Source organism: Elephas maximus, chromosome 22, assembly GCF_024166365.1.
Source record: "Elephas maximus indicus isolate mEleMax1 chromosome 22, mEleMax1 primary haplotype, whole genome shotgun sequence".
Taxonomy (NCBI): domain Eukaryota; kingdom Metazoa; phylum Chordata; class Mammalia; order Proboscidea; family Elephantidae; genus Elephas; species Elephas maximus.
In genome coordinates, this window is record NC_064840.1 from 28,471,188 (window position 1) to 28,490,323 (window position 19,136).

Sequence of the window (19,136 nt, forward strand, 5' to 3'; positions counted from 1 at the left end):
CCAACCTGAGGTGCTCATCTTCTGGCACTGTATCAGACAACGTTCGTAAGGTTTTCTGCTATTCGTAAGGTTAAGTCAACCGCCAGGTCCTTCTTCCTAGCCTTTCTTAGTCTGGAATCTCTGGTGAAATTTGTCCATCATGTGTGACCCTGTTGGAATTTGAAATACTGGTGGCATAGTTTCCAGCATCACAGCAACGCATAAGCCACCACATAATGACAGATTGACAGACAAGTGGTGGCTGTAAAGATTACAACCTTTGAAACCCTATTGGGCCATTTCACTTTGTCCTGTAGGGTCACTGTGAGTCAGAATTGACTCGACAGCAGTTGATTTTTTAAAGGTTAGTTAAGTATCCAATTTTTACCTAATTCTCCTCAAATGCATTTTTTAGAATAAAAAATGCCTAAAATTTTATCATCCAGAAACCTATAGTAATTGGCACAAAAGTGAACCACTAGATAGTGTTAAGTATAACTATGGTCTTGACTGAAACATGAAGTTATTAATTTTAATGCTCAGTGTTGTATTGGTCAGGATAGTCTGGGTTATGCTGCAATAAGAAACAATCCCCAAATCTCAGTGCCTTAAAACAACAAAAGGTTTGTTTCTTACAACCACTGTGTGTTCATGATAGGACAGCCACAGGCTCTGCTCCACATTGTCGTAATTGTCACTTGAGGATCAATTCTGATAGAGCAACCTGTAGCAAAGGGAAGAGAAAATGTTGTGAAGTGTGCACTGGTTCCTAAAGTTTCACCTGGATATGATCACGTTCATTGGCCAAAGCAGGCCACATAGCCACCTACACCTGACTTCAGGCTGGCAAGGAAGTGTAATCTCACCTGCCTAGAGAGAGAGAAGCCAGAATATTTGTGTACAGCCCTAAAGACTATTCCAAGTATCATTAATGCTAAAAATATACCTAACAGTATTTGTCATGGATTGAATTGTGTTCCCCCAAAATATGTGTCACCTTGATTAGGCCATGATTCCCAGTATTGCGTGGTTGTCTTTCACTTTGTGATTTTCCTGTGTGTTCTAAATCATAATCTCTGCTTGTGGTTAAAGAGGAGTAGGATGGGATGTAACACTCTTTTTCAGGTCACATCCCTGATTCAATGTAAAGGGAGTTTCCATGGGGTGTGGGGGGAAAGCAAGCAGAGAGTTGGGGACCTCATACCACCAAGAAAGAAGCACCAGGAGCAGAGCACATCCTCTGGGCCTGGGGTTCCTGTGCGGAGAAGCTCCTAGTCCAGGGGAAGATTGATGAGAAGGACCTTCCTCCAGAGCCAACAGAGAAAGCCCTCCCCGGAGCTGATGCCCTGAATTTAGACTTGTAGCCTACCAGACTGTGAGAGAATAAATTTCTCCTTGTTAAAACCATCCACTTGCGGTATTTCTGTTACAGCAGCACTAGGTGACTAAGACAGAATTCTCATTAATCATTATTTTAGTTAAGCATTTTGTTTTTGCTGCAGTACAAATTGGATCATGTCACTCCCCTGCTTAAACCTTCTGTGGCTCCCTTTCCACCTGGGTAGATTCCACATTCACCATAGACGCTAAATTGTATGTAGTCAAACAAGCTAGAGTGATGCATAGGGATCTGAACCCTGGCTCTGCTACCAACTGTGCACCTTTAGGCATGCCACTTTACCTCTTTGAGTCTTTATGTCTCTGGGTCTCAGTTTTCTCATTTCACAAATGGGTATGATAATAGTACACATTTCAGAGGGTTGTTATAATGATCAAATGAAACAGCATGTATGGATAATGTTTAAAATTTTACAAATTGAGGGACAGATAGAACTCATTCAAACATCCAAATTTCTCCCCAGCCCCTACACCTGGTCCCATGCTCTGTCATACTTGGTGTCATTGCTCATGCTGTAACCATTTCCTAGAATTATCTCCTTCCCATGAGGACAACTCCAATGTATTTATTTGTATTTTAATTAATAGTCTTAATTTTTAGAGCAGTTTTAGGTGTACAGAAAATTGAGCAGGTAGCACAGAGAATTCCCACAAACCCCTTCTGCCCACCACTGACAGTTTCCTCAGTTATTAACATCTTGCATTAGTGTGGTACATTTGTTACAATTAATATATTGTATATTATTAACTAAAGTCCATAGTTTACCTTAGGGTTCACTCTCCCCTCTCCTCCAATCCCTGACAACCACTGATCTTTTTACCACCTCCACAGTTTTGCCTTTTCCAGATTGTCCTATCATTAGAATCATATGGTATGTAGCCTTTTCAGATTTGTATAAGCAGTATACATTTAAACTTTCTCCATGTCTTTTTATGGCTCGATAGCTTGTTTTGTTTTGTTGCTGGATAATATTCATTCCATTGTATGGATTAGTGCCATTTGTTTATCCATTTACCTTTTGAAGGACAGCTTGGTTGCTTTGGGTTTTGGCAATTATAAATAAAGCTGCTGTTAACATTCGTGCGCAGGTTTTGTGTGGACGTAAGTTTTCAACTCATCTGGGTATTTAACCTAGAAGTTTGATTGCTGCTCCCTATGGTAAAACTATGTTTAGCTTTGTAATTTTACATTTCCACCAGCAATGAATGAGAGTTCCTCTTGCTCCGTATCCTCACCAGCATTTGGTAGTGTCAGTGCTTTGGATTTCAGCCATTCTAATAGGTGTTTTTGGTTTTCTGGAATAGGCGTGTATAGGAGCCCTGGAGGCTCAGTGGTTAAGTGTTTGCCTGCTAACTAAAAGGTTGGCTGTTCTAACTCACCAGCTGCCCTATGGGAGAAAGATGTGACAGACTGCTTCAGTAAAGATTACAGACTTGGAAGCCCTATAGGGCAGTTCTTCTCTGCCCCATAGGGTTACTATGAGTCAGGATCAACTGGAAGGCAATGGGTTTGGTTTTGGTTAATAGGCGTGTAGTGGTATCTCATTGTTGTTTTAATTTGCACTTCCATAATGACATGTGATGTTGAACCTCTTTTCATATACTTATTTTCCATTTGTTTATCTTCTTTGGTGAGGTGTCCAGATCTTTTGCCAGTTTTGTAATTGGGCTGTTTGTTTTTTATTGTTGAGTTTTAAAAGTTATATATTTTGGTTACAAATCCTTTATCGGATGTGTTTTGCAAACACTGTCTCCCAGTTTGTGGCTTGTCTTTTCACAGATGTTTCTTATTTTAATGAAGTCTAATTTATTAATTTTTTTCTTTAGTGGGACTTTTTTTTTCTTTTTTTCAGTGTTTTGTCTAAAAACTCATCACCAAATCAAGGTCACCTAGATTTTCCCCTATGTTTTCTTCTAGATATTTCATAAATGTGCATTTTACATTTAGGTCCATGATCCATTCTGAGTTAATTTTTATGAAAGGTATAAGGTTGATGTCTAGATTTATTTATTTTTCTTCCATGTGGACGTCCAGTTGTTTGGGTGCCATTCTTGAAAAGACCGTCCTTCCTCTTTTGAAGTGCCTTTGCTGCTTTGTCAAAGATGAGTTGACTACCTTTGCCTGGGTCTATTTCTGTGTTCTGTGTTCTGCTCCACTGATGTGTTTGTCTATTCTTTCATAATCACCACACATCTTGATTATTGTAGCTTTACAGTAAGTCTTAAAGTCTGTCTTACTTTGTTGTTCTTAAGTATTTTGTTGGCTCTTTTGGATCTATTGTCTTACCGTATAAACGTTAGAATCAGTTCGAAGGATCAAACGTCACATTCTCTATAAGGCCTTCCCACTCCCACACCTCCAGCCAAAATTAATCTCACCTTCTTCTGTATTTCCCAAACTCTTCGTACGTAATTCTTTAGTAGCACTGACAATGAATGGACTGGTTTCTGTCTTTCTGTGTGCACTCTGTGATTGTGACCTCGTCAAAGGCGGACATGAAGTATTCTGGTCTGTATTCTCCATAGTACCTAATACATAGAAGTCTCTAGAGAATTTTCTTGAATGCATGAATGAGTGAGCAAATGAATCAACCAATAAACTTCATTGTCTGTATAAGCTTTTACCACTTGAAGCAAAGTGTTACTAACAATATTAGATATTGGGTAAATCAATGATTCTAAAATGTCCCTCAGTGAAGGGTGAAATTTTCTTATGAATACATTTGCAGAAGAGTAACATGAGTAATTAAAAAAAAAAAAAAAATTTTTTTTTTTTTGTAATTAGCTGGTCTTTATTATATGAGGAAACCCTAGTGGGATAGTAGTTAAGAGCTACAGCTGCTAACCAAAAGGTCGGCAGTTTGAATCTACCAGGTGCTCCTTGGAAACCCTATGGGACGGTTCTACTCTGTCCTATAGGGTTGCTAGGAGTCGGAATCAACTCGACAGCAATGGGTTTCTTGGTTTAGTATATGAAGACGATGACACTCGCCATTAAGGTTCTTGTGTCCTTTTTCTAGTTGTGATGATGTAACTTCATGTTCTATTTCCTGCCATTTCTCTAGCACATATTTGAAATGAATAAAGCTAAAGGTATATTATCTTGGTGATTGGGGCAGGTAGAGAAACGAAAATCTAAAATTTTCAAGCACCTTCTGTGTGCCAAGCACTGAACCAGGTTCTTTATAAGTATTATCTTGTTTAGTATTCATCAAGGCTCTGTCAGATATTACAATTTCCATTTTATAGACCAGGAAACTGAGGTTTCAAGACATTCTATATCTTGTACACTATCACAGTTTATTGTCTGAACCTATGCATGCCTGACTGCAGAGCCCATCCATGTTTTCCTACATCCCTCTGCCTCCTGGGTCGTGGGTGGTGAACGCAGATCTTGGATTCACGGCACTGAACTGGGAGGGGATTCAAGGTGAATGTGAATTCGGAGCAGTAAAGAAGAAAAGCAGTATTTCTGGGAGTAGCTACAGGTACACTTCCCATCTGCAGCATAATGTTTAATGGTAATGTCATCAATATAATAATATACTCTGGGTGTTTTAAACTTCTCTTTTATTTCTCAAACTAAAAACTCTTAAAGGTGGTTTGGAGAAATATGAGCAAATTTCCTACCCTAATTCCATGTCCCATGAAACTGACTTGTCAGATGCAGTTCTTCTGCAAATATCCGAGCAACAGAACAAGGGGTGACCTACTCCTCAGTGTCTAAGTCTGCAACTGAAAATTACACTTTGGCGAGAACTCCAGTAATATATATCTTTTAGAAAGAGAAGAGCATTGTCTTACTCCAACCAGATAGTTTGTTGTCATAACTGTTTGTGTGCATTTTAGTATTCAAATACAGATGTTCGGGAATGTTTCCACTGTGGGAAGCAGCTGCTGCTATTCTAGCACAAAAATCTCGGAGAGATTAATATACAAAGGCAGCGTGAACTTCAGTGGCAAATGCAGCATCTGCTTGAGGTGGGGCCTGCCATTCCCCGCAGAGAGCGGTTCTTCAGATTCTCATTAACAGCCTGAAACCATGTTTCAGATCTAAGCTTATTCTACAGGAACAAAGACAAGGGATTAATTTGTAATTCACTTAGCTGATAAATATCATCACGTGTTATTTGCCAATGGGCTGGAAAACACTGGACTTTATTTCCTGTGGCAACTGATAGGACTATAGACGTTTGGTCATGATGACTGATATTTTCAGTTGCCATTACTAGGTTTTTCTTGGTGTAACAGAGCTCGGCACAGCCAGTTTGCAATCAGAGAACATCCATCCACAATTTAGCAATGCATTCATAGAGCACTGTACAGTTTACTGAGGGCCCTCACACTCACTGCTCCATCAGACCCCATCCCAGCCCTGTGAAGTGTGTGCAATATTATCATCAGAATAAAAGAATAAAGAAAAGGAGGGTGAAGAAGTAAAATGACTTATCAAGGTTCCACAGCCAGAGCCTCTGACTCTAAATTCTATTCTGCTCTTATACGGCATCAAGCTGCCTCTTGAATTTCAGAGGATATGGTGTATGCACCATAAATTACACCGTCCTTTTTAGAGATGTTGGTTTCCAGGGCACCCGCCATGAGCAGTCCTGCCTGACAGCGCTGCCTGGTAACGGGAGGAAGCCAGGGACGAGCTAGCACAGCAGTCTCCCTCTCCTCCCCGCACCCACAAGGGAAATGCCCAAATACTCCCTTTCCTTAAGTTCAGAGCACTTCAGAAGCCGGGTTCCTACGTCTCCCTAGCACTTAGAGAAACGAAAAAACCAGAGGCAGAAGATCCCAGGGCTGTCATTGGGAGTTGCCATAAACCAGAAGTTCCTGAGAACAGCACTGCCTGGGGCGCTGTGTGAACCTTATAAATCCATCTCCTGCAGTGTTCAAGGGCTCATTGCCTCCACCAGATCTACTATTTGAAATTATCTAGTGAATTATTTATGGTTTGACAGGGGCTCATGACTGGGTTTGAAAACACTCTATTCCTGGCTTGCCACTGGAACTTAGAAATGTCTGTCTGGAAACTGAGGCTCAGAGAAGTTAAGTAACTTGCTAAAGCTCACAGAGCTGGTAAAGGGCAATGCAGTCCTGACAGGTGTATCTGACTCTTAGCTACACTCACTCCATTGTGGAAGAGCCTGTATGTTCTACTTTGAAGGCAACAAAGCTGTGTGCGTGGGAGGGTTTGTGGACTGTGTTATGTGCTCCAGTCAGGCTTGGGTGGAGAAGAACCCCAAAGAGTGAGGTGGGAAGAGACAGCCACTGAAGCAGAGAAAAGAGGCTGGATCACAGGGGCTGCAGAAAAGGAGGAAAAGATTGTCAACAGGGGCCTGGGGGGCAGGGGAGGAAGCAAATGAGGGGGCAGTAGAAAGGCCCATGTACAAATAGCCCCAAAGAGGCTGTCAAGTGGGAACCTGAGGCTGGGACATGTCCAGGAAGCATGCTCTTAGGTGACATCACTGCTGCTTCTGCCAGAATCACACTGCTCCAGCCGCATGATATCCTAGGAATGGTTTCTGCGCTCCACCACTCAGAAAAACAGAACAAAAAAGTACATTTCTAGGCATTTATTTCCTCTCTATTTTCCTAAATCTTTTGTTAGAACATCTGTGAAATGAAAAAAAAAAAAAAAAAGCAACTTAAAATACACTATTTCCAAGCACCATAAAGATGGTCATTCTTCAGCTATTTTGATCAAGGACTGCTGTTTTACAGGCGAAGAAATAAGGTAGCAAATCACTCACATCTATAAAATATTAATAAAAATGTTCTGAAGCACACAGACGCAGAGTGCATCTCATAAAGAAATGCCCTTACTCCTGGAGGGACCGCAGCTCTGTTGTTTTTCCCTAGCCTGGGGGCCCTTGGAAAGATAGATAACTTACCTCCTTGTGAGGGGGCACACCTTTTGTTCTGCTAGGACCGCATGTTCACCTTAGGAGGAGGGAGAGCGTGAAAAAAGGGGCTACGTGGCTGTAACTATAGGCACAGTATAAAGGAGCGGAAGGGCAGGCAAGCCTCCAACTTCTAGAATAAAAAGGGCAGAAAAAGCACAGCATAACTCCCCTATTATAAACTGAAGATTAGAATCTAAGACTGTGTGCACTGAGTAAGATTCTAGAACCCATGTTGACATCTTTGTTATTCCTGTTTGGTTGGTTACACCTGTACAGAGTTGTTTTCATTAAAACCTTTCAGACAAAAAGGGCCTGTGTACTTTTCTTTGGGCAAGAAATGGATGAGTGGCAAGCAGTATGAGGGGCCTGGGAAGACAGCATCTCCCTCCAAGAGAGGCTGGGATCAGAAGAGCCTCTAGGCAAGAAAAGTTTAAAGAACCAAGATAAGCCCTGAAAAGGGGTGGTGAGGTTTAATGGAGACCACCCTATTCACAGGTATAGAGTATAACCCACCCATTCTTTTCCACTGGAACCTGTCCAAATCTAAGCCCCCTCAGTAGCCAGCACTGATGAAGTCACATTGTGAGAACAAAGATAAGAGAACATGACCGTCCAATGGGTCCTGGGTCACAAAATTATCAGTTAGCATTGTAAGCCTCTCCCTTATCATCAGTGTATCCATTTGTTTTGGGAGAAGACATGCCAAGGAATGCCAAGAGCCAAACATGGGTTTTTCCTATGATTTTCCTGTACCATATTACATCTAGTAATTTATTTTGATTTCTCTTCAGCATTTTCTTATACCACAGAAGTTAATAGATGTTCACGGAGATACAGTATCATAATTACTATTAGGAATGTCAACACATCTTTAAACTAATGTGATGGTTATATAGAATACAGCCTGTTCCTATGAGATTAGGTAGTGAAAGTTATTGATTAATTTACCATTGTTTTTTATTAGAAGCTTCTGGTTTGGGCATGCTCTTTATCAGTTCTGCAGAGGTCTGTGGACCACTGATAGAAACACCATTAGGAGTTGGATTGCATAGTTCCAGGCAACCTCTGTAACATTTTATCTGCAGAAACAAACCAAAAGCCGTTTTCTGATATGCTTCCATTTCTCTGCCTTATCCTTTCTCCCCAGGCAGCTTCGTCAGCCCTGAGCAGTCTGGGCCATGTGTACACGGCCATCGGAGACTACCCCAATGCACTGGCCAGTCACAAGCAGTGTGTTCTCCTCGCCAAACAATCCAAAGATGAACTTTCGGAAGCCCGAGAACTTGGCAACATGGGAGCCGTGTATATTGCCATGGGTGACTTTGAGAATGCTGTGCAGTGCCACGAGCAGCACCTGAAGATAGCCAAGGACCTGGGCAACAAGCGAGAAGAGGCCCGGGCCTACAGCAACCTGGGCAGTGCCTATCACTACCGAAGGAACTTTGACAAGGCCATGTCTTACCACAACTATGTGCTGGAGCTGGCCCAGGAGTTGATGGAGAAGGCCATTGAGATGAGGGCCTATGCCGGCCTGGGCCATGCTGCCAGGTGCATGCAGGATTTAGAGAGAGCGAAACAGTACCATGAGCAGCAGCTGAGCATTGCTGAGAACCTCAAGGACCGGGCTGCTGAGGGGCGAGCGTCCTCCAACCTGGGTAAGAACAGGGTTGCTTGCAAGATCCAGAGCCCATGCCGTGGGCTGGAAATAGCTGGGGCAGCCCACTGTTTTACAGGCATCTGTGTGTTTGTATTCACAAGACTCGCCTCATCGTGTGTGTTATATTTTCCCTTCAGATAAATTTCCTTGGAGCCTGCCTGCTCTGAATCACATAGTCCTTCCTGTCATCACAGTACTCTAACGATTAGAACTCTGAAATACTGGAAAAACAAAACACCCCAACCTTTTAATCTGTCTAGAGAGAAGAGCTACCAGATTTATCTAATTAGAGAGAAGGGAAATGAGGATAGAAAGCTATGTTTGGTTTAAATGAAAGAGAAGCCCCTAAGAAGTCATCAATGGAAGGAAATTTGAGAGGGTTTTTATTTAAAGGAATTTCTTTTCTTGGTGAATTTAACCCCACAGGAAGTGTTTTTTTTTTTTCTTTTGAAATTATGATATCACCAATGATATTGATGATTTCAGTATAAATGCAAGATTATTTTTGCGAAAGATGTATTTAAATAAGACCGATTTTTCACTCATTGTTTTTTTTTTTAGCACACTCCATTTTATTTTATTTTTTTATTAACTTTTGTTGAGCTTCAAGTGAACGTTTACAAATCAAGTCAAACTGTCACATATAAGTTTATATACACCTTACTCCATACTCCCACTTGCTCTCCCCCTAAGGAGTCAGCCCTTCCAGTCTCTCCTTTCGTGATAATTTTGCCAGCTTCCAACTCTCTCTATCCTCCCATCCCCCCTCGAGACAGGAGATGCCAACACAGTCTCAAGTGTCCACCTGATACAAGTAGCTCACTCTTCATCAGCATCTCTCTCCTACCCACTGTCCAGTCCCTTCCATGTCTGATGAGTTGTCTTCGGGAATGGTTCCTGTCCTGGGCCAACAGAAGTTTTGGAGACCATGACTGCCTGGATTCCTCTAGTCTCAGTCAGACCATTAAGTATGGTCTTTTTGTGAGAATTTGGGGTCTGCATCCCACTGATCTCCTGCTCCCTCAGGGGTTCACTCATTGTTTTTGATAGTACTTAGCTACAAGTAAGACATTTATAAATTTGGGGATGTTTATATGTAATGGTAGGAGACAATATGTAATTGGTAACTTTGGCTACTTTTTAGAAGATACTGTTATTTTGAGTCTGTATCCAACAAATATGTGTAACAGATGTGGGTAACCATAATGAGTGGAAGGTACAGATGTGTTTGCAAGTACAAACTGAACTCACCCCTGTGCCCCAGAGCCCCAAGGTTGGGTCCGTGCCCACAGAAACTCAGAGTGGGGAGAGGACAAGGAGAAGATGGCCTTATTGGTATTCGGTATCAGATATTAGTAGCAACAGAATATAAAACTCAGTTTCCTTCTGCTGTGCAACTTACCACACCAAGGCACAGCCATCTCTATTTATGCTTTAGCACTACCCCCTCTCCCCTCTGCCCTCAGTGCTTATTTTCACCATGTGTGTCTTGAATACGGTGGTTAGCGAAAATCTCGCACATCCCTGGAGGTAGCTCTGAAGATGAGTATGATCAGAATGCGAGCCTGGAGAGTCTGACAAGACCCATAGGAATAAGCTCTTGGTTTTCTGTATTCATTCAGCAGGTTATAAGTATTTACTGAATCTTTACTCTGTGCTTAAACCTTGAATGATTGCTTTGAGAGATACAGAAGTTAAAAAAAAAAAATCATTGCCCCCAAAGAGCTTCTACTTTAGTTGAGAAAATAAGACTAATACTTAAGACAGCAGTGGCCTCCAAGACAGTGTTAATGATGCTGTGTTGCCATGGAAGTCCTAGAAGGGAGACCCCGAAGGCTGTGAATGGCCTGGCTGACCTTAGTTTCCTGGAGGAGGTTAGACCCAGGTGGAACTTGAGGACTAGGTGAGATTTGGTCAAGAATGGAATGGCATTGATAGAATTATGAAAGAAGGTGCTAAGATATAATAGCTTGGCATATCTAAAGGATGGCTTTTGATATTGTCTTATATATTACTGAGGTTCTGTTAATTATTATTTTTTCTCTGTATTTCTCAGATTTGATAATTTCTTTTAATGTGTCTTCAAGTTCACTAACTCTTCTGTCATCTGCAATCTGCTGTTAAACTCCAGTGAGGCAGAGTTCAGGAGTCCCCAGTACCAATCTCACTTCTTACACCAATTCCAAGTTCAAGGGTCTCCAAGACCACCCTCAAGTTTGATAATTTACTAAAAGGACTCACAGAACGCACTGAAAGCTATTACACACACAATTGTGGTTTATTACAGCTAAAGGATACAGACTGAAACCATCCAGGGAAGAGGCACATAGGGCAGAGTCCAAGAGATTTCCAAGCTTGAAGTTTCCAGTTGTCCTCACAGTGGAGTCATGGACAGCATTAACACCTCTCAGAAATGATGGATGAAAATACACATAGAGTACTGCCAGCCAGGGAAGCTCACCTGGCCTTAGTATCCAGAGTTTTACTGGGGCTCAGTCGCATAAACATGGTTGACAGTTCAAAGCCCCCACAGTAAATCACATCGTAAGGATAGACTAGCGGGCATGGCCCACCGCTCTCGGGTAAACAAAGACACTCTTATCCGGTAGGACATTCCAAGGGTTTAGAGATTATCTCCTAGGAGGAGAGGGCAAAGGCTAGACCTTTCTTTGGACAAGATTAACTCTTTTCTGCACAAATGAATTTTTTTTTTTTTCAGATTTTTTTTTTTTTTTAGCTCTAGAGAATTTCCATTTGATTCTTTTAATTATTTCAGTTTTTCTGCTAAGGTTTGTTTACTCATTATATTTTCCTTTACATAGCTGAGCCTAGTTATAATAGCTATTTTTAAAACCTTGTCTGCTTGTTCCAACATGTGGGTCATTTTAGCATTAGACCTCTTATTTGCCTTTTATTTTTTTCCAATAGCAGCTTTATTGAGAAACAATCTACATTCCACACAATTTATCTACTTAAAATGTACAATTCAGTGATTTTTAGTATATTCACCAAGTTGTGCAATGATCGCCTTTTGTTTTGACTATTGGTCACATTTTAATTTTTTTTTTTTTGTCATATGTCCAATAATTTGGGGTTATATCTGCATTGTGAGTTACGCTTTATGGAGACTCTGGATTCTGATATATTTCTGAAAGGAATTAATTTTTTCTTGTTGTTTTACCAGGAAGTTAACTTGGCTAAATTTAAGCTCAAACTCAGTCTTCACTGTGATGGGTAGCAGCAGAAATCTATGTTCAGGCCTTTTAGCTTTAACTGGGCTGCTTAAATTCTTTACACACACGTGTTTCAGGAGTCAGACAGAATTGGTACGCAGGATTTGAGGCACCCGTCGTGGCTCTCTCTGGCATTTTTTCCTCTGGTTCTTTAAGCCAGTAAAACGGTGTTTCTCCGTGAGTTTTAGCCTTATCACTTGGCACTAACTGGGGCCTGTCCTCTGGCACAAGGGCATTTGAAAAATGGGAAGCTCATCCAATGTTGCCCCCATCTTCAAAGTCCCAACTCCAGCCTTCGTAAGGTTTCTCATTGCCTTTGGTTGTCCTCTAGTGCCTTTAAGTCGGCTTTTCCCTCCCTAGAAGGAGCCTAAGGAGCCCTTGTAGTACAGTGGTTAAAGGCTCAATTGCTAACCGAAAGGTTTGCAGTGAGAAACCCACCATCCTCTCTGCTGGAGAAAGATGTGAAAATCTGCTTCTGTGAAGATTACAGCCTTGGAAACCCTACAGGGAAGTTCTACTCTGTCCTTCAGTTTTTGGTTTTGTTTAGTGTTTATATAGCTGTTATCTGCACGAGGCTTGGTCTGAAAGGAGCTACTCTACTTCTTCACTTCTAGAAGCAGAATCCTTCCTATTCATTTTTAAACCACTGCAATTCAACTTGCATCCTTAGTCCCCTGACAAAAAAGCAACGGTGATCTCTTCACAGCTGAGTTAGAGATCCTCTGACAGTCCTAAATTTCCCTGGTCATTTTACAGCATTTGACATGCTTTATGCTAACTTCTTGAGGCTCTCCCCTCTCTTGGTTTCTATAAAGCACCACTTCATAGAAGTTACAAAAACAGTACTTTCTTTTGTAAAAAAAAAAAAATTCTTACAGTACAAAAATGTATATAGGAAAAGGAGGTCTACCTCTTCACATTACTACCTTCCCCTTGTCTCCCTCCTCAGAGTTAACTACCTTTTACAGTTTGATGAGAATCTTTGCAGACCTTTTTGCTATGTACTTAAATACATGCCAATGTGGACTTGTATGTGAATATGCACACACATGACATAGATATTTACCTCTTTCCTAAAAGATACACTTCTTTGTAGTGTGCTTTTTTTCCACTTCACCTTCCCTTAGGGCTTCCCTCCCTGCCATTATCCAGATATCCTACATTATTTTTAATGGCTCCGTTCCATTGTATTGCCACTTGTTAAATGTGGGAGTTTCGGGGTTTTGTTCCTTGATTCTTTTCTGTTCTTTGTTTGTATTTCTGCCTTTATCATTTTTACTCCCATACCCTCAACTACTGCCTCAGTGCACACTCTTTCCAAATCTGTATTCACTAGCTCTGACCTCTTGCCTAAGCATCATTTTCACATTTCCTTAGTGGATATCCCATCTGATTCTCATGCTGATCTGTCTGATTTAATAAGACTAAACATGAAATATCTTTTTCTTAAATTAATTGCTTCTCCCGGATTTCCTAATTCTCTTGATGATGTCACCATTCCTCTAGCCAGCTGTATTTTCTATTGTTGCTGTAATAAATTAGCAAACGTAGTGGCTTAAACACAATGCAGATTTATTCTCTTACAGTTATGAAGGTCAGGAGTCTGAAATCAACTGGGTGAAAGTCAAGGTGCCAACAGGGCTGGTTCCTTCTGAAGGCTATCACTGGGAAATGTTTCCTACCATTTTCAGCTTCTAGTGCCTACTTGTGTTCTTTGGTTTGTGGCCTCTTCTACTATCTTCAAAGTGCATCACTCCAATTTCTGCTTCTATTATCATATCACCTTCCCCTCTGCCCCTGACTCCCCCGAGTCTCTCTTACAAGGACCACGGAGATTACATAGGACCCACCCAGATAATCCAGAATAATCTCCCCATTTTGAGATTCTTAACCTAATCCCATTTACATAGTTCCTTTTAACATGTATGGTAGCATTCACAGTTCCAGGGATTAGGACATGGACATATTTGGGGGGCCATTATTCAACCTCCCATACCATCCTGGTTTAGAATCCTAAAGTCATCATTGATTTTTCTTCTTTTTTTTTAGTAGTTTCCAACATAATTGTTGCCAAATAAATGTTCTCATAGACATTTTTTTTCTATTGCCCTCATCTTAATTGTCCAGTCTGTTGCATTAACCTACTAATTGGGTTTTCCCTCACCACCCTTCTGTCCCCTCCTGTATCTCCTCCATCCCACACATCAATATTAGACTGATCTTCCTAAAGCTGTAGCCAAGTTTAGTAGCCGCCCATTGCATAGCACATTATGGTCAGAGTCCTCACCTTATAACCAAGGCCTGCCATGACTACAGAGGAGCCCTGGTGGCACAGTGGTTAATTCCTCAGCTGCTAACTGAAAGGTTAGTGGTTTGAACCCACCAGCCACCCTGTGGGAAGAAGATGTGGCAGTGTGCTTCCATAAAGATTACAGCCCTGGAAACCCTGTGAAGCAGTTCTACCCTGTCCTGTAGGGTGACTATGAGTAGGAATCGACTCAAAGGCAATGAGTCCGAGGCTTGGGGTCATGATTACTGACACACTTAACTTTTCATTCTTTAATTTCAGTACTCCTGTGTGCATACTCTTTACCTGAAACTGCCCTTTTCCACCTTCCCTAATCTCACCACATTAGCCCATGATTTTCTGCTTTCATTTTTCACCAAGGTATTTCTTCCACTTGGAACCCTTGTGCCTCCCATCTGGGTTGCCTAAATTTTACCCATTGTTAGAGGCTTATCTCAAATACCATTCACTACTTGAAGCCCCTCTTAATAACAAGTTCTTCCCCTTGTCTGAACCATGTAACACTTTTAAAACTTCTCATATTCTATTTATATATGATCATAAACCCAAAACCAAACCCATTGCCATCGAGTCAATTCTGAATCATAGCGATCCTACAGATAGAGCAAAACTGCCGCATAGAGTTTCCAAGGAGCGCCTGACATATTCCAGCTCCTGACCCTTTCGTTAGCAGCCGTAGCACTTAGCCACTATGCCACCAGGGTTTCCATATATGATCATAAATTATAGTTATTTGTATACTGGTGTTGTCACTTGTACTGGATTAAAACTCATTGGAAGTATGAACTACATCCTACTCTGTATCAGTGTGTATAACCCTTTACACATAATAAACCCAAAAAACAAAAAACAAACCTGTTGCCATTGAGCTGATTCTGACTCAGAGTGACCCGATAGGACAGAGAAGAACCCCTCCACAGGGTTTCCAAGGAGTGGCTGGTGGATTTGAACTGCCAGCCTTTTGGTTAGCAGCCAAACTCTTAACTGCTGCACCAGTGTAATAGGTACTCAATAAATGTGTGGCTAAATTGAACAAGTTAAAGCTTTTACCAAGGTTTGTGACCCAGTGATCAGAAAGAAACAGGAAAGCTGGGAGGAGAAACTAGATTGGGGAAGGAGGTGATAAGTTTGATTTTTCACAATATGTATTTCTGTCACGTAATTAGAACTGGAAACACATATTAGCATGACATCATTCTAATGTCATCTATGAGATGACAAAGGAAAGCCAGCCAGGAGACTGAGTCAGGCTCACAGAGGGCAGAAGGGATATAGGTGGTGCTCAGGGAGAAGAGAGCTTCAAGACATGGATATAGGAAGACCTACATCAAAGAAGCCAAAAGAAGTAAGATTTGGGTCACTAAGGTTTTTTGACAATAGAAGTTTCCTGTGCACATCTGAAGGCGAAGTGAACAGAACTTTTAGAGATGGAAAGAGGGAGAAAGTGAAGATGGCAATAGATGATCATTGTCTTTTGGTAGCCAGGGTGGTCCAATATTTGTTATTTACCTTTTACTAATCTTAAAATAAAATAAACAGAAATGATTTAGACTCTTCAGGTTTCATATGAACAATAAAGAATAGTTTAACTATTTTCTAAGTACATCTTCCTTATAAAAATAATATTCTAGACTAAAGGCTTAGTTACAGTCTTCTCACTCCAATAATACCACATCTTCTTATTCACCAGGAAACCAGGCCGACTTGCCTGTCATCTCAGCTGGAGATAAACTGGAATTAAAGTGAGAAGGAGAGACAGTTAGAAGGATGGCTCAGTTTCATTTGTTCATTCATTTGTTCAATCTTTCCTTCCTTGCTTTGATTTTGAGTAGAAGGCAACCACTTAGTTTGCTACATACCCCTGGAATAGATCCAGGTCAGGAACTACTTCCAACTCACATCAGTGTCAGGGCTCCTTCTGTTTCAAGTATCGGGCCAAATATGAGAGATGGAAAGTACTTCCCACCAAGGCCTGGGTTCAAGATACCTAATTATATATGAAAAATAATTGGAAAGTTAAAAACTGTTGTTCCTTTTTAGTCAGAAAGATGTTTTAAATCTAGAAATTAGCCTATTTGGAAAGGGAAGAGAATGGGACTAGTGTTTATTAACTCATCTGTTCACTTAATCATTCATTCTTTTCCATAACACATATTTCTTAAACATCAGTCATGTGATAGGCACTGTGCTATCTTTTAATGAATAAAACCAACAGAGTACCTGCCTCCGAGGAGCTTACAGTTTTTTGTTCAGCAAGTGTATATGGAGACCTGCTCTGTGCCACATGTTTATATTCATTTTCACATTTAATTATCCCCACAAAACTTTGAGGAAGAGAGTATTAATTGATTTTAATATGAGAAAATTGAAGCCCAGGTGGGTTAAAAAACTTGATGCTTTGAGTCTCCTGAGACTCAAAGCATGGAAGACTCATTAATATCATAAAATAATGCTTGACCTTTTTTTTCCCCAGTGTTTTCAAACCATCCTTGAGTCCTGTGTCAGAGTAAAAGTTTTTTAGCAGTTGTAGTGAGCTTACATCACTCCTCTTATTTACAGTGCAGCAAAATGAGAGTCACCAGAAGTGGTGGCTTTAAGCTGTTCTAATTCTAGGATCCAAGAACTGTCACCTCAATAGCTTTTATAAAAATCATATTTGAAAATTAAATTCTGGCAATTTGCATCAGAAATTCTGAATTCCCAAGGAAAGGTAGAACAATATTACATACTATATATATAATACACACACATACTCTTCACACCTTAGTCATTTATTATTTCTAATTATATTAAACCATTACTGGGAGTGCATGTGAAACTTGGCATACTAAAGAATCTTATAATAAATGCCTTTTGCAAAAGAAAAAAAGATTTCTATAATAGAACAGTCACTCTTTTATCTGTTTTATACATTTCTGTTTTCATATGTTGGGTTTTCTTTAAGTGAAGAAAGGTCTAGCTTTACAGATAAAATGTGTGTAATTGTAGGTAGTAATCAATTTGCACTAACTGAGTATTTTGCTTTGGAAATCCTGTGAGTGATCTATGTGGCCATATTTAAGATAACTTCTCAAGATGTTAAAAGGTCTATGAGAGCTCACATAGAAGTTCTCGGTATAGCAATGTGAATCCATTACATTTGTGTTTTACAGTACTCATTTGATCTTCCAACAACCCTATGAGGTAAACTGTTATCATTCCATTTCACTGACAAAGATCCAGAGATTAAGGAACATTCGTGATTTACCCAAGAGTAAGAGAACTGGGACTGGAATTTAGGTCTGTGGTTCCATGTCCGCAGAACCTTCCACTAGGAAACATTCCCACTAGTGTGGTGGATCCAAGGGGGAACCGTGCTAGGACTACCTGGCCTAAGGGCTAAAAGCTAAAGACGCTCCCATCCACCATCCATGACCAAAAAACCCATTGCCGTCAGGTCGATTCCAACTCATGGTGACCCCATATGTTACAGAGTAAAACTGCTCCATAGGATTTTCTTGGCTGCAGATTTTCTTGACACTGCACACTCTTTATGGAAGCAGATCACCAGACCATTCTTCCACAGAGCTGTTGGGTGGGTTCAAACCACCAACCTTTATGTTGGTAGTCAAGTGCAAACCATTTGCACCACCCAAGGGCCTCAAGACAGAGCACCAAAAGTAGGGTTATAGACCTTCTTGACGCAATGCTCCTTAATCGTGCCCAGGTACAGGATAGCAAACATTCCTGGAGAAGTGGGCATCATCAGGACAGAGCAACCCTTCTCTTTTCTTTGAGAAGCTATTGATGACTTGCACTGAACCAGGCACTTTGCATGGATTATCGCATTTAATTCTCACTCCAAACATATGTGGTAGGCACAGAAGTAAAGAAACTGGCCCAAATTCATACTGTTTCTAGGCATCAGAGGCAGGGTCTAAACCCAGATCTGCACGCTTCCTTCTGCCCCCACCCACAGCCCCATTCTAAGCCTTACACATTTATCATACACTTAGCTCTTCTGCTTGGGAGTCAGACGAAACTACACAGATTGTCAAAGTCTAATAATGCCCATGATATAGGAAGCCAACCCACATACCCACATACCTCTGCCTTTCACAACAAGGGAAAATATAGATGCAAAAAAATTAATGTTGCCCTAGAGCCAGAAACAAATTTTTCCCAACATCCAGAAGAAAGTAACAAGAATGTCCTTTCCCTGTTTGAAAGGAGACATGAGGAATGGAGCACATCAACCAAAGCAGGAGATTGTTCTGATCAAGCACCAGGGGCCTTGCAGAAAATGATTCAGACCCTCATTAAGGTTATGACATGCACATCCTATGCTGTGCCCCATGCCCATCAGTGCCTAATAAATATTAATAATATTTATTCTCTCCTTTAGGTCAAGATTTGTCAGCCGGCTTGTCTAGACATTGCTGTTTAGGAGGAGCTCTGATTTGCTTGCGGAGGCAGCCAGGGCAGTCAATCTCGGTCAGAGCTGCACTGTGGGGTCCTGTAGGAGAGGCAGCAAAACTGTTGCTGAAATAATGAAGTGGGTGCTGGCTGCCAGGTCCCAGAGTTCCATCTCCAGCAGGCAGAGTCTAGCAGTAAATTAGCTTATGTTTCAGCTTGGCAGTTGGCACTTGGTTCATTTGTAGATGCTAATTGTA

General features: G+C 41.0%; 1 protein-coding gene across 3 annotated transcripts in view; it reads left to right on the forward strand.

Moving 5' to 3' along the window:
- TTC28 (tetratricopeptide repeat domain 28) overlaps positions 1 to 19,136 on the forward strand; it is a 773,448-nt gene that overhangs the window by 541,749 nt on the left and 212,563 nt on the right. For all 3 annotated transcript variants that reach the window (XM_049865174.1, XM_049865176.1, XM_049865177.1), the window contains one exon: positions 8,434 to 8,941. In XM_049865174.1, coding sequence (XP_049721131.1) covers positions 8,434 to 8,941 — 508 coding nt within the window. The remainder of the gene's footprint in view (positions 1 to 8,433; positions 8,942 to 19,136) is intronic.